Below are 15,505 nucleotides of genomic sequence, written 5' to 3' on the forward strand. Positions count from 1 at the left end.
CTTTTCTTACTGATACGGTACAATCAGAGTTAGTTCACAGTGGTCTATTTCAAATAGAAAATAGCTTCACATTCCCTAAACAAATGGTAGAAGGTGTCATGATGACTATTACAACTAAGTCTTATTCAATGGAGAAAAAGTCAGATGAAGCTGGCTTATATACTAGCTTGAACTGCTTCTGCTGCAAACTTCTAAAAGACATTAACATTAACACAACATTAATGTTGTGATTTCTGTTAATGTTGTTGTGTTTCCTGTTAATGTCGTCATGTTTTTTGGTAATGTCGTCGTGCTTCCTGTTAATGTTGTGTTTCTTGTTAATGTTGTTGTGTTTCGTCTTTTTGTTTGTTTGTGACTTGCACTTTAGGGCCACCGTACGAATCAATAAAATTTTTCATCAGTATACAGACTAGCAGTGGAAGTAACTGCGATGCAATGGGGCGCTACATGAAATCTCGCCTAGGGCCATCCAAATCAATGAATTTGGATATTGGAAAAAAAGCTCAAAGTTTAACTATTGCTCCTTCATAATTAAAGGAGCCAGGGGTTCAAGCATCTTATTAGACTGTCACCTGGGTGGTTTCCATTTGTGGTGATCAAGGCAGACCCAGCTATCCACCCTCATGCCACAACAAGGAGCCTACAAACCACCTCAGTGACCATAGTTTGGATCACTAAACTAAACTAAATCTATCAACCTCTGTTTTATCAATGGAAGGTACTTGAGTCTCCACATTTGCCCAGGCTGTGGCTTGCTTGGTCTGCTACCACTAAGTTAGGGGGTTATAATCATGGCAGGTCCCAGCGACCTTGCAGCCATAGCTGCAAACAAAGCATACACCAGTAATAGATTTCTGGCTTGTACTAACCTGAGAATTTCCAGCCTGCAATGAGAACCTTCTAGTCCAGCAAGCAGCAGTCGCACCCCTGAATCCTGTAGATCGTTATTAGTCAGGTCCAGTTCTGTTAAACTTGTGGATGGGGAGCTAAGAACTGAGGACAGCACTTTGCAGCTTTTCTCTGAGAGTTCACAGCTACTCAGTCTGTAACAACATGAATAATAATCATGTTAAAGTGTTTTAGACAAATAAATACCACAATCACAAAAAGTAGACAAAAGTCATTTCAAACTAAGAAAAGAAACTAAGATAGACAAGATAGAATTAGTTCTAAAACTGGCCTGTTTCCAGTGACTCTATGAATATCACATTGACACAGGGACCGATAATGAAAGAGGTTTATGATCATATGAAACCTTAACTGCATTGGCCACGCTGTGTGGCTAGCCATGTTCTACTATGAAACCTGAAAGTTGAGTTATGGTTACTGGATGTCTTTGAATCTAGAAAAAAGACTTTCAGTTGCCATACTTAAACAGGAGATTTAAGCACACATTTGCAAGAAGTAACTCTGGGGACAAAACCTGTCTGAAGCTTAATGAATCAGGAAGCAGCACAAAACCTGTACATGACTTGGTTTATGCTGTACCTGTGAACCTACAGAGCTTTGTTGGAGGCCTTAAGGACGGGCAGCAGCCTCCGCAGAGCCTCCTCTGAAGCCAAGTATTTCTTCAGGTCGAACTCATCCAGATCTTCTCCCGATGACAGTAAGATGAAGACCAGAGCCGACCACTGGGCAGGAGACAGTTCCTGTGTGGACAGATGCCCTGATCTCAGGTTCTGCTGGATCTCCTTCACCAGAGAACCATCATTCAGCTCGTTCAGACAGTGGAACAGGTTGATGCTTCTCTCTGCAGATAGATCCTTGCTGAGCTTCTTCCTGATGTACTGGACAGTTTTCTGGTTGTTTTTTACGCTACTCTGTGTTTTTTTCAGAAGTTTGTGTAGTTTCTTTTGATTAGTCGGCAGTGAAAGACCCAACAAGAAGCGTAAGAATAGGTCCAGATGTCCGTGTGGACTCTTTAGGGCCCTGTTGATGGAAATCTTGTGGATCGTCAGTGAAGATTTGGTCAAAAACATTTTCAGGTTTCGTAGTGATAGTTGTGGCAAAAGCATCACATTTTTGTTTTGGTTGATGAGTGACAGTCTAACATAAACAGCAGCCAGAAACTCCTGAACACTCAGATGAACAAAGCTGAACATCTTCTCCTTGGCTTTCCTCCCTCGCTCTTCCTTAAAGATCTCTGTAAACACTCCTGAACACACTGAGGCTTCACTGACATCGATGTCACTCTCTTTCAGGTCTTCCTCATAGAAGATCAAGTTTCCCTTTTCCAGCTGCTTATAAGCTAGTTTAGCTAATGACTTGATGTAGTTGCTGCTATGTTCTGTTCCGTACTTGTCTTCTGTCTGATCCATCTGAAAACCCAGGAACTCTGCGTACATCTCAGTCAGGGTTTTGGGCAGCTCTGCTTCCTCTCTGGTTTCTAGCAGATCCTCCAGAACTGTAGCAGTGATCCAGCAGAAGACTGGGATGTGGCACATGATGTGGAGGCTTTGTGATGTCTTGATGTGGGACATGATTCTGTTGCTTTGCTCCTCATCTGTGAATCTCTTCCTGAAGTACTCCTCCTTCTGTGGGTCAGTGAACCCTCTGACCTCCGTCACCACGTCAACAAAGTCTCCATGAATCTGATTGGCTGCTGCAGGTCGTGTGGTGATCCAGATGCGAGCAGAGCGTAGTAGTTTTTCACTGATGAGGTTTGTCACCAGCTCATCCACTGAGGTGGACTCTGTGACGTCACACTGACCGGTCTCTTTCTTACTGGTGCTACAGTTCAGTTGGAGGCGACTCTCATCCAGTCCATCAAACACAAACAGAAGTTTGAACCTGCTCTTGTCATAGTTGCCATTTCCTGATGACTGTAAATGTGTAAAGACATGGTTCAGAGCCTCCAGGCTGATGGACAGAGTTTCTGGGATACATTCATGAATGAGCTCTGACAAACTGAACCTTTCTTTCAGTGAGTTCAGCTGGCGGAAGGTGAAAGGGAAGACCAGGTGCACGTCTTGATTGGACATTTGTTTAGCCCAGTCCAACACAAACTTATGCACAAGGAAGGTTTTTCCAATTCCAGCGATTCCATTGGTCAACACTGTTCTTATAGGTCGGTTTTCACCAGAGGGACATTTGAAAATGTCACTGGGTTGTATTGATTCTTCTGTGTCTGTTGGTCTTGATGCCATTTCAATCTGTCTGACCTCATGCTGCATGTTGAGCTGTACATCACCCCCTGCTGTGACATACAGCTCTGTGTAGATGCTGTTAAGAGGCTTCCCGTCTTTTCTCTGTGCCCACCCTTGTTGTGCACTCATGAAGGAGTCCTGAATGTAGGACTGGAGCATCTTTTGGTAATGAGTGATAAGCTGGGGCTCTGGTACTGGAACCATTCCATCTGTGTCAACATGAGTAAGACAATGAAGATTAGTATGCAAATATGTGGATATAAAAAATAGGACCTCTTAGTGATAACCACTGTTCCCCGTAAGTTGCACGCATGCGCAATTGTGTACTGCTGACACAGTTAGGAAACTAACTGTTTGAAAATGTGTGTAAAATAAACACATAACAGTTCATTCTGTGTTATTTTGCAAGGTGAGTCAGCGACGGACTGGTGACTGGCTGCTCCAGCCAATGATGCGATTCACAGATGTATTTACGCAGCTAATCAATTTAAATGACAACCAAAGAATCACTCTTCGCTTTTCAATGGTCACATCAGCATCACTCCACGTACTCCGTGCCGGTACTCTCACTCGCTTCCAAACATGAGCAGTTAGTCAGACAGTCATTTGCTTTGGTCCCTGGGGCTTTTGTTTTGTTTTGTAAGTAACGAAAATTTTTGAGTCTTCAAAAGGTCCCTTGTCTACTCAGAGTATTTTTTGACATGTGTGTCTCCACGTGTGTGAGGTATAGCAAGTAAATTAGTATCAGTAATAATGACATTGCATGTAATTGCCTTCATTCAATATGAGGCAGCCTTCTGTGCATAGAAGGCCTGTCAGCTCAGTCAGTAGAGCTTTGATCTTTGAAAGAGAAGGTCTGAGGTTAAATCCCCCACCTTGCCACTGTCAGTTTAATTTATAGTGTCTTTTATTTTGTATTCTAACACTGGGCAACTGTAATTTGATGTTAATAAACCATGCAATTTGGATAGATGCAACGCTGGCGTGACCACAGTGTACAAGTCTGATGCCGCTCACTGTGGTCCAAGGGATCTCCCAACGGGTTTGTGTGTTTGCTCAGACACATGGAAAATTAGAGGGAACATTGGTGGTAATATACAGTATGCTTGGTTCCAGTTGTTGCATGGTTCATTCAACAGTTTCAAACCACACAAATATTAAAAATAGCAAATAATCCTGTAAACACTTTATAGGCGTGTTTTTTTGACCGCACAGTATTGCAAATGTTTTTAACTTAAGCAGTTTAATCAGGACTCCATCCTAATTGCTAGGGAACATGACGGAGGAGACATGCTCAGTAACTACATTCTTTCACTTTTTTACAAAATTAAATCATGCTACACACACAGAGGCTGAGGCCGAACAGGAGAAGTCATTCACATGACTCGGACTGCCATAAACAACTGCCAACTATGACTGCTGTGAAATTCTGGTCCTGCTGAAGTGAAAATGAGACGTGATAAAGGAACCAGCTGTTGTTCAATCAGCAGATTCACTATTCAAAACATTGTGGCATGTAACATTATTACTTATGGAAACTGACCCAATTTGTGTCATGTAAACTCACCTTCCGTGTTCTGATCTGGTGAACTCTGAGTGGGAGGAGCCTGAGGAGGGGGCGGAGCCTGAACAACACTCTCTGAAAACTGCCCAGAATCAGCTGTGAGACATGACATTTGTGAATAATGATATTAAATCAGGGAAGCAGCCTGTCCCTCTATTAGATAATCAGATTTAGACTCAGCTTTATTGTCATTAGACATGTTCAGGGCAACACAATGCTGTGTACCCACCACAAGTGCAGTAAGCACCAGGTATTATTGTTAGTTTCAGAAACTTGAAAACATTATTAATAAGTGCAAATTGCAGTGAATGGGGACGAGCTTTAAACCTGGAAACACTCCATTCACAGCCTGTCGTCACATCATGACGTTCTTCCCAGTACTGACCTTGTGGTCCTGAGCTTGTATCTGACAATTTCTCCACCAGGTCCGGTCTGTAAATGTTCTTAAACACCTGCTTGGCCTTTTCCAGCAATCCATCAGTAAAGTTATTGTTCATCAGCGTCACAGTTTTCTCCCTCGACGCAGCTTCCAAAGAAGAATCTGGAATGTTTTCACGCCCAAGGTACCATTTGAACCTCTTAAAGTCATCCTCTGTCAGATCCTCGAGACATTTCAAGATTTTTATTTGATTTCCTGATTCCATTGTGACTCCCTGTGGAACATCAACAGTATTGTCAATGGTCAGTTGGGTTATTGCTTGTGTCCCAATTAAAAGTAGGAAGACAGAGATGAGACCTGAGACTGAACATCCAATACAACATACAGACAAAAAGATTATCATAGAGGTGAAATGACACTGAGTAGCACTGGAGCAGGTCTCTGCACCATAGAGCTCAAACATTTCATCATGCCCATCAACTGGGAGGAAGACAACTGGATGGCCAGTGCCCACGACATGACTTTAAGCAAAAGGAACTGGTCAAAAGCCAGGGCAGACAGCTGAAGGGAACTGATTACAGTGTCAATGATCAGTTCCCTAAGGAGATCCCTGACCGATGCCGCCAGCTGTTGCCCATCTGTAAGAGGTTCAGGGCAGAAGGCTGCAGGGCTGTCATCAGCGTAGACAAACTGTACATCAACGGAGGGCTCTATAGGGACCGTGAAGCAGTGGCTGCACTAACAGGTGGTATGTGAAAAAAATTGTTTAATAGAAAAAGGTTTGTTGCAGGGAAAAAATAGAAGCAATGCTGTACATAACTTTAACTCCACAGAATGTATCAGACATGAACCGTTCAATTTTATCCCACCTTAATTTCCTTTTTATCACTTTTTTCCCATCACCCACTTTTACTCCATACTCTGTATGTCCCTCTCTTCCCCAATTTCGCCTTACATAGTCAGCTAGCTGTGTAGTCCTACAACAGCTACACATAAAAAGCTACTTTACAGGCAAAACATTTGCACATACATAAACAAAACACAGAACACACATGCGCTCAATATCAGCCACACAACTACTGTAAAGTCTGTCACACTACATGCACACAAGACTAGTAATCCACACCAGACAGATAAGTTCCTGTATGACACCATTGACGATTGTCACTTGGGATATACCTGGAAGAATGGGAACTGATTCAAAGTGTTTAACCATTTGAAAACCCTTAAATCAGTACATGGATGATCTTGGTCTCTGTGACACCTGGTGTTCTTTTAATCCCACCTCCAGGGAATATATGTTGTCACTAGTTCACCACTCCTCCGGAGATCACTGATCATTCACCAGTTTCTGTTTCCTTGGCTAAAAAGTTAAGAAAGGCCTGCTTCAAGCTGTTTTCTGGCCAGGTTTTCCAGAAAGTTGACAACATCCTGCATGCACACTTTTCACAGTTCCAGCCTTAAGCAATCCTGAACCTTCTTCATTCCTGCATCCTCGTGGGAAGGTATCCTATTAATTTTCTCTCTCTGTTGAGAGTTACATCACAAAGCAGAAATTGCTTTTTAGACACATGTAGCAAACATGTAAACCTGTTCTCATTAGATCGATCATTATCTCTTCCATTTTGCAAAACAGTTAACACTGACGTCATTTAAACAGTCTAAACTCCATTGTTTTAAGCTTTGGTGACTAAAGAGAAACCATCTGTTCCTAACTATCAGAAACCAGTAAGACCAGTATGAACTCACCATAGCACCTGTTTTACACTCCAGCATTGGGAACCAATTTACTGTATAAACTGGATCCAAATATTATACAGCTAAGCAAACGCCGCAGTCAGAACAAATAGCCAAACCTCACCAAGACTGAGTTTGCATAGCAGGAACAGACAGCCCACTCTCTCTCTTTATCACTATTTGCTAGTTAATATTCATTGAACCACTAGCTGCAGCAGTTAGATGATGAGGGAATATCGACAAAATTGGCTAATCGTAATATAGGTTTATATGCTGATGATGTCTTATTGATCCTCCCGAAGTCACAGATGTCTCATTCAGCCTTATAGATGAATTCTCAGCACTTTCAGAATATTATATCAACTGGACAAAATCTATATTGTTACCACTTACCACTTGAATAACATTCCATCTACTGTACCACACTCCGCCAAGGCATCAAATTATCCCCTAGGCCCTGTTCTCAATTATTGTGAATCTAGCAAAAAATTAACGGGATTCGATTCCGATTAACAATTGCATTACTGATCCTCACTTGCTCTTTGCCAAAACATGCGTATATATATTATTTGTATACTGTCCATCACAATTTGACATTCAGCCTAATACATGCCTCTTGTTAAATTGCCGGACAGGACAAAAAAGATGCCTGAAGCAGATAAAGAGCACAGCATTGACCAGCCTTGTTGTGATTTTCAGATCTGTTAATAAATTGTGTTCTTTTCAACTGTCAACTCCAGTCTATTTGTGCATCTGTCTACAGACTCAGCTTTAAATTAGGTTATAGGATACAGACATGTTATTTCACTGCTATCACTGCAATTAAAGAATTTAGGTTCCATCCTGATCTTGGTTCTGTAAATAGTGTAGTTATTACAACACAGCACTAGCGACTGCCTGCTAGCAGCTAGTGACAAGCTGTCAGTGACAACATTCACACCATTTAGCCGTTAGACTGTCTGAGTCAAACTAATACAAGAAAGCATCAATAAAGCAAACACTTACCTATTTTCTAAAAGGGGGAAGGTAAAGAGTGAGAACACAGCATCACCACCTTGCTTCTGCTGCATTAAAGGGCCCATATCATGCAAAATCCACTTTTTAGACATTTTGGAGCGTCCATATGACTCTATAGGTCACATATACACACACTGAGCACGGTAGAAATGCATTTCCTGCTTTTTTCACATTTTGAAAACGTAAATTTTCTCATCCAATGAAAACAGCCACGACCTACTCTGAGGCCGTGTCCCAGTTGTCGTCACATTGGTTGAAAGTTCTCCTTGCAAATCCTGAACCACCACCCCCACAATGATCCCGAACCAAAACTGGGTCCGCCATTTCCCCCCCTCTCACTCACCGTGAACAGACCAGCACGGCAGCGCCCAAGTCCTCCCATAGAAATAGTTCGGTTCTTAGGTGTTCTAACCAACACCAAAGTCTCTTCACTTTAACAAGGGATCAACAAGTGAGGATTTGTGGGTCACTTTTATTTTTAACGGACCGGTGCCAGAAACACTGCCTCAGCATTTATACGTATGTGCATTTCAAACGAGGGTGCGTACAATGCTGGATTTGTTTCACGGCTCCTGTTGGAAAAAAAAGGACCTATTCCTAAAGTCCGTCATCCACTCACTGAAGTAAGTACATGCTTGATATTTATAATGTTTTAAAATGTTAGTTTGTCCGTTTAAATGTAGTAACCTATGTGTGGGGCAAGTTACTAGCTAGCTATGCTAACGGCTACAGCCAGTCGACCGAGCCTTTCTCCCCTTCAAATGTGCTCATGTGGGCTCCTGCAGCCACACACCTGTGTGGAGAAAAGCTAATGACTAACGGCATCGAGCGGCTACGGGCAGGGAGCGGTGGGTCTAGCGTCTGGCCTTTTTCTGTAATCACATACACCTGCGGGGAACAGCTGATCGTTATCGCCCTTCCAGCGGCGACAGACAGGAAGCGGTGGATCTAGCTCGCTGTAGTAAGTTTGTGCTTGATACTTGTGATATCTAAATATGTTAGTTGGGTCTGTTTAAAATGCAGTAACCCACGTGTGAGACAAGCTAATCGCTAGCGTCGCTAACGGCTACAGTGAGTCAACTGAGCCTTTGTCCCTTTCAAATGTGCTACTCTGAGTTGGTGCAACCACACACCTGTGTGGGGAACAGCTAATAGCGATGGGCCTTCGATCGGCGACAGGCAGGAAGCGGTGGATCGAGCTTTTGTCCTGTTGACGTGCTGCCGCTCCTGTTTGTGTTGCGTTAGCCGTTAGCATGCCTTTAGGCCTTTGCACTTTAGAGCTACAGCTGGTCGATCGCTACAAAAAGAACCTGCAGATGAAAGCGGTTATGTTTATTACCCCGTCCTGTCCAGCCTAAATCAACTTGTGATTTGGGGTTATGTCATTGTTCTATCAAATTCTAACATGATTAGTTGGAATGATTACTGTGTTGTGTTTCAAGCTTAGTTGCTAATTAGTCACATCTCTACAATACCTGCTGCTTATCTGGTCAGTTACCGATAGCTTGTACCATAGCCATTATATTTGTAGGACCAATACAATTTACAGTAAATGTAACAGTCTTTTCTATACTGTAGGAGGGCAAATCCCAGTTGCCCACATGCAAGGAGGCTGTCAAACAGAGAAATCACTGCAGACTGTTGGTACACAGACATCTGCTGCCCAGCTCAGGAGTAAAGGTATGTAAGTTTGCATGTACCAACAGTAAGATAGGCAATAGAAGATTTTAATTGGTATATACTGTTTGGATTTTATATTTGAATTGTAACAACTGTTTATCTGTTGTTTTACCACAGACAGGCCTGTCCTCTTGTTTGGTTTAATTTTTTGTCTGGTATTGTGTGTTCTTACATTAGAGAAGGTTTTGACCTGCATAATAATGAATATTTCACTAATCTACAATTCTGATTGCACTACCTTTTGTTTTGATGAGGTGATGGTGAGGACAGCCACAGCTTCCATCTGGTAGAGGACTGCTTCCGCTCAGTCTTCCAAATAGTGATGAGAACAAGGATCACCACATCTCCCTGTTTACCCTACTTTCATGCATTTCGTCTGCAAGGCCCTGCAAAAGCTTCTCCTTCGCCCTCAAACCCCCAGACTTCTTAATTAACTCAGTAACCTATACATTGCACATTGGAGTGTGAAGGTAACAGTTTGTTCTAGCTTTGGAGTAGTGGTGTATTTTTTTGGTTTACAATAAAGTTGGCTTTAACTATTATGTATTTCACTGAACTCTGTTTCTGAAGGGAAAACACTTTTATTTAGGAAATCATAGTATTGAAATTACATGTTTTTCTCTTTCTAATATGGTAAGCTATAAAGTTGAAGCAGCCATAAATAAAACGCATATAAATTATATATAAAGTTAAAAAAAATTCTTAATGAGTGTTGCACTCACAAAAAACACATTTTTACTCAAACGGTAAAGGAGTTATTCTACAGGTGGTCTACATCAATCATACTATGAGTGTTTTAGTGTTTTATCCATCAGGAAACTCTGCCTTTATCTACAATCCAAGCATGAAGAGATGGCAACTCAGATTCTTCACCCCAGGAATCCTCAGCACCAGCTCACTAGCCTCTGTAGACTAGATACCTGTAACAACTTCAGATACAGAGACATATTACTGTCAAATTTATCATGAATGACAAAAAACATAATTAAAAGCAGTAAAAATACGTTAGGTCAATATATAATTTGAACCAATGCTTTTTGTTCCCAGGAAGGTCATGCAGTGATTGCTCTAAATATTAATGCACATTTTTAAAATAATATTGTCAGAGCAGCAGCACAAGTAAGACAAAAACAGTGAAATGTGTAAATGTAAAATGTATTTATATTATTTCAGCTATGCTCTCAAACTTATTTATTTGTATAATGTAAGCTAAAGTAGTGTTTTCTATTAACGAGAGTTTTCCAGGTAAGTCGTGTTGTGAATATTGAAGCTGCACACGCCATTTAGCATTCGCATTAGCAACCGCTAGTCGCTTTGCAAATTACATAAATCAATTAAATTGAAGTAAACGCGACATTACCAATGAGACACATCTTGCATCAGCCGAAATGTGGTGACTTCAACAGCCTCCTCTTCAGCTTCAGGGTCAGATTCGGGATCGTAGACGTATGGTTCTACTACGCTACGAACCAGCTGACTAATGTCGTGCAGTTCTGTAGTGCGTCTTCTTCTTCTGTGGAGGATTGCGGTGGATTGCATTCTCAATGTCGCACTACTGCCACCTATAGTATCCTAACCGTGCGGTGGCTCGTATCAATGGAGCCAATTAAAAAAAAACAACAACAACAAAAAAGGTATGCGCTTCCGCACAGCGGTGTGGTGAGCAGCTTCGCTTGCGACACGCCCAGAAAACACAGCGTTTGCTGATGGAGAGTGAAAACCACACATTGACAGGGGCAGTGTGGACGATCTAAAGGGTTTTATGGGATGAAAATTTACAGAGACCTTACTGAGACATTAAAGTCTAATATTTTTTAGAATGAAAAGCATGATATGACTCCTTTAAACCACAAGAGTCGAGAGGAAAAGAAGAAACATCAACAGCTTTTTTCAAAAAAACCTCTTGAGGGGGTCATACATGTACGCGCGCGGCTTGGCGTCCCGATTAAAATGATAGAAATTTTTTTATATGGAATCCATAATTTGTCAGAAGCCTGCTTATGCGTCGCATACGGTGCATAATTGGCAAATCTAAAACCGCAACCGTGGTTTCTCTATGCGTGCTTGAGGCCATACCAATGCGTAGATGCCAAGTTCCAATAGTTACGGTCAATATTCATGGGGTTTCACACCACCTCAACAATTCTCAACTTGCATATAATTCCATAACTGGGGCAAAAAAGGCCCTCTGTCGCGTGGGAGGCCGCGCAGGCTCGTGCTGGGCCTCGCTCCAGCCCCGCTGCCTAGAAAAATTACACAAAAGTTCCCCAGGGTTGCTGGTAAATATCTGGCAAACCGAAAGGGCTGGGAACGTGACTTCACTATATTCTGGGAACTCTGCCGAACGCGGCATGGTGCCTCCTGGCATATTTACAACGGGAAAACTTACCAAACGATGGTTTTGGTTGTGAACGTCTGAGACAGGAGTGTTTGGTGTCATTTTAAAGGTCTCACAGAGGGCTTTGCATTGATGCCAAGCCTATCTTGATGTCTTGCTGCTCTGCTGAGAAAACTATATATATTAATATAAAATATGAATATTAATTTTACACGTTTCAGACAGGCGCCGGCCTCCTGAATGTGCCTGGATTCACCGGCTGGCAGCATTTGATAGGATATAGGTGTTTTATATTTGCAAAGGCCTGCCTTCAAGCCTTTCAGTGGTGTAGGGCCTGTTTGTATATCACTTTGCCCTGCAGAGAAATTGGAGATTAAATAATAAGCATTTTAGTAAAGCAGGCTCCCCACCGGAATGTCGCATATTTCACCAGACCCTAGAAATTGATAGGAACGTCCCAGCTGCAGCTGGTTCTAATATCACCGTAAAGGTGCAATCCGTAGCTTTGTGTTGGTGTAAGGCCCATCTGTGTGTGATGTAGTCCTGCTGAGGAAATGGCGTTCCCATACTTACAGGAAAAGAGCATCTGTAAGCTGGCCAGCCAAAGCAGGCAACTAATATAAAAAGCAGACTTTATATGAGACCCTGGCATCTGACAAAGACGTTTGGCCTGTTGGCTGCCGGACTGAAGAATTTAAAGGAGTCATATCATGCTTTTCATTCTAAAAAATATTAGACTTTAATGTCTCAGTAAGGTCTCTGTAAATTTTCAACCCATAAAACCCTTTAGATCGTCCACACTGCCCCTGTCAATGTGTGGTTTTCACTCCCCATCAGCAAACGCTGTGTTTTCTGGGCGTGTCGCAAGCGAAGCTGCTCACCACACCTCTGTGCGGAAGCGCATACCTTTTTTGTTGTTGTTTTTTTTTTTTAAATTGGCTCCATGGATACGAGCCACCGCACGGTTACGATACAATAGGTGGCAGTAGTGCGACATTGAGAATACAATCCACCGCCATCCTCCACAGAAGAAGACCCACTACAGAACTGCACGACGTTAGCCAGCCAGCTAGTTCGTAGCGTAGTAGAACCATACGTCTACGATCCCGAATCTGACCCTGAAGCTGAAGAGGAGGCTGTTGAAGTCACCACATTTCGGCTGATGCAAGATGTGTCTCATTGGTAATGTCGCATTTACTTCAATTTAATTGATTTATGCAAAGCGACTAGCGGTTGCTAATGCTTATGCTAAATGGCGTGTGCAGCTTCAATATTCACAACACGACTTACCTGGAAAACTCTCGTTAATAGAAAACACTACTTTAGCTTACATTATACAAATAAATAAGTTTGAGAGCATAGCTGAAATAATATAAATACATTTTACATTTACACATTTCACTGTTTTTGTCTTACTTGTGCTGCTGCTCTGACAATTTTATTTAAAAAATGTGCATTAATATTTAGAGCAATCACTGCATGACCTACCTGGGAACAAAAAGCATTGGTTCAAATTATATATTGACCTAACGTATTTTTACTGCTTTTAATTATGTTTTTTGTCATTCATGATAAATTTGACAGTAATATGTCTCTGTATCTAAAGTTGTTACAGGTATCTAGTCTACAGAGGCTAGTGAGCTGGTGCTGAGGATTCCTGGGGTGAAGAATCTGAGTTGCCATCTCTTCATGCTTGAGTTGTAAATGAAGGCAGTTTCCTGATGGATAAAACACTAAAACACTCATAGTATGATTCATGTAGACCACCTGTAGAATAACTCCTTTACCATTTGAGTAAAAATGTGTTTTTTGTGAGTGCAACACTCATTAAGAATTTTTTTAACTTTATTTATATATAATTTATATGCGTTTTATTTATGGCCGCTTCAACTTTATAGCTTAACATATTAGAAAGAGAAAAACATGTAATTTCAATACTATGATTTCCCAAATAAAAGTGTTTTCCCTTCAGAAACAGAGTTCAGTGAAATACATAATAGTTAAAGCCAACTTTATTGTAAACCAAAAAAATACACCACTACTCCAAAGCTAGAACAAACTGTTACCTTCACACTCCAATGTGCAATGTATAGGTTACTGAGTTAATTAAGAAGTCTGGGGGTTTGAGGACGAAGGAGAAGCTTTTGCAGGGCCTTGCAGACGAAATGCATGAAAGTAGGGTAAACAGGGAGATGTGGTGATCCTTGTTCTCATCACTATTTGGAAGACTGAGCGGAAGCAGTCCTCTACCAGATGGAAGCTGTGGCTGTCCTCACCATCACCTCATCAAAACAAAAAGGTACTGCAATCAGAATTGTAGATTAGTGAAATGTTCATTATTATGTAGGTCAAAACCTTCTCTAATGTAAGAACACACAATTCCAGACAAAAAATTAAACCAAACAAGAGGACAGGCCTGTCTGTGCTAAAACAACAGATAAACACTTGTTACAATTCAAATATAAAATCTAAACAGTATATACCAATTAAAATCTTCTTTACCTATCTTACTGTTGGTACATACAAACTTACATACCTTTACTCCTGAGCTGGGCAGCAGATGTCTGTGTACCAACAGTCTGCAGTGATTTCTCTGTTTGACAGCCTCCTTGCATGTGGGCAACTGGGATTTGCCCTCCTACGGTATAGAAAAGACTGTTACATTTACTGTAAATTGTATTGGTCCTACAAATATAATGGCTATGGTACAAGCTATCGGTAACTGACCAGATAAGCAGCAGGTATTGTAGAGATGTGACTAATTAGCAACTAAGCTTGAAACACAACACAGTAATCATTCCAACTAATCATGTTAGAATTTGATAGAACAATGACATAACCCCCAATCACAAGTTGATTTAGGCTGTGATACAGGACGGGGTAATAACAAACACAACCGCGTTCATCTGCAGGTTCTTTTTGTAGCGATCGACCAGCTGTAGCTCTAAAGTGCAAAGGCCTAAAGGCATGCTAACGGCTAACGCAACACAAACAGGAGCGGCAGCACGTCAACAGGACAAAAGCTCGATCCACCGCTTCCTGCCTGTCGCCGATCGAAGGCCCATCGCTATTAGCTGTTCCCCACACAGGTGTGTGGTTGCACCAACTCAGAGTAGCACATTTGAAAGGGACAAAGGCTCAGTTGACTCACTGTAGCCGTTAGCGACGCTAGCGATTAGCTTGTCTCACACGTGGGTTACTGCATTTTAAACAGACCCAACTAACATATTTAGAGATCACAAGTATCAAGCACAAACTTACTACAGCGAGCTAGATCCACCGCTTCCTGTCTGTCGCCGCTGGAAGGGCGATAACGATCAGCTGTTCTCCGCAGGTGTATGTGATTACAGAAAAAGGACAGACGCTAGACCCACCGCTCCCTGCCTGTAGCCGCTCGATGCCGTTAGTCATTAGCTTTTCTCCACACAGGTGTGTGGCTGCAGGAGCCCACATGAGCACATTTGAAGGGGACAAAGGCTCGACTTGCTGTAGCCGTTAGCATAGCTAGCTAGTAACTTGCCCCACACATAGGTTACTACATTTAAACGGACAAACTAACATTTTAAAACATTATAAATATCAAGCATGTACTTACTCCAGTGAGTGGATGACGGACTTTAGGAATAGATCCTTTTTTTTCCAAC

The 15,505-nt window shown here is 41.8% G+C and overlaps 1 protein-coding gene and 1 long non-coding RNA gene across 7 annotated transcripts in view; one reads left to right on the plus strand and one right to left on the minus strand.

Annotated features, from left to right (window-relative positions):
• Nucleotides 1–15,505, minus strand: part of LOC114857571 (NACHT, LRR and PYD domains-containing protein 3-like) — a 37,329-nt gene that overhangs the window by 18,523 nt on the left and 3,301 nt on the right. For 2 of the 6 annotated variants that reach the window (XM_055510607.1, XM_055510604.1), the window contains exons 1-4: nt 5,096–8,157; nt 4,714–4,806; nt 1,501–3,355; nt 870–1,043 (exon numbers count right to left, since the gene is read on the minus strand). In XM_055510607.1, the coding sequence (XP_055366582.1) occupies nt 870–1,043; nt 1,501–3,355; nt 4,714–4,806; nt 5,096–5,552 (2,579 nt within the window). In that variant the 5' untranslated portion in view covers nt 5,553–8,157. Of the gene's footprint in view, nt 1–869; nt 1,044–1,500; nt 3,356–4,713; nt 4,807–5,095; nt 8,172–15,505 lie in introns of those variants that run through there. The other 4 variants (XM_055510605.1, XM_041070473.2, XM_041070474.2 and 1 more) reach the window with 4 other exon arrangements.
• On the plus strand, nt 8,326–10,063 carry LOC129604419 (uncharacterized). The gene is made up of 3 exons (XR_008695256.1): nt 8,326–8,466; nt 9,422–9,523; nt 9,778–10,063. It is a non-coding gene; the product is annotated as an uncharacterized LOC129604419 (long non-coding RNA).

Source organism: Betta splendens, chromosome 1 (assembly GCF_900634795.4).
Source record: "Betta splendens chromosome 1, fBetSpl5.4, whole genome shotgun sequence".
NCBI classification, from domain to species: Eukaryota; Metazoa; Chordata; class Actinopteri; order Anabantiformes; family Osphronemidae; genus Betta; species Betta splendens.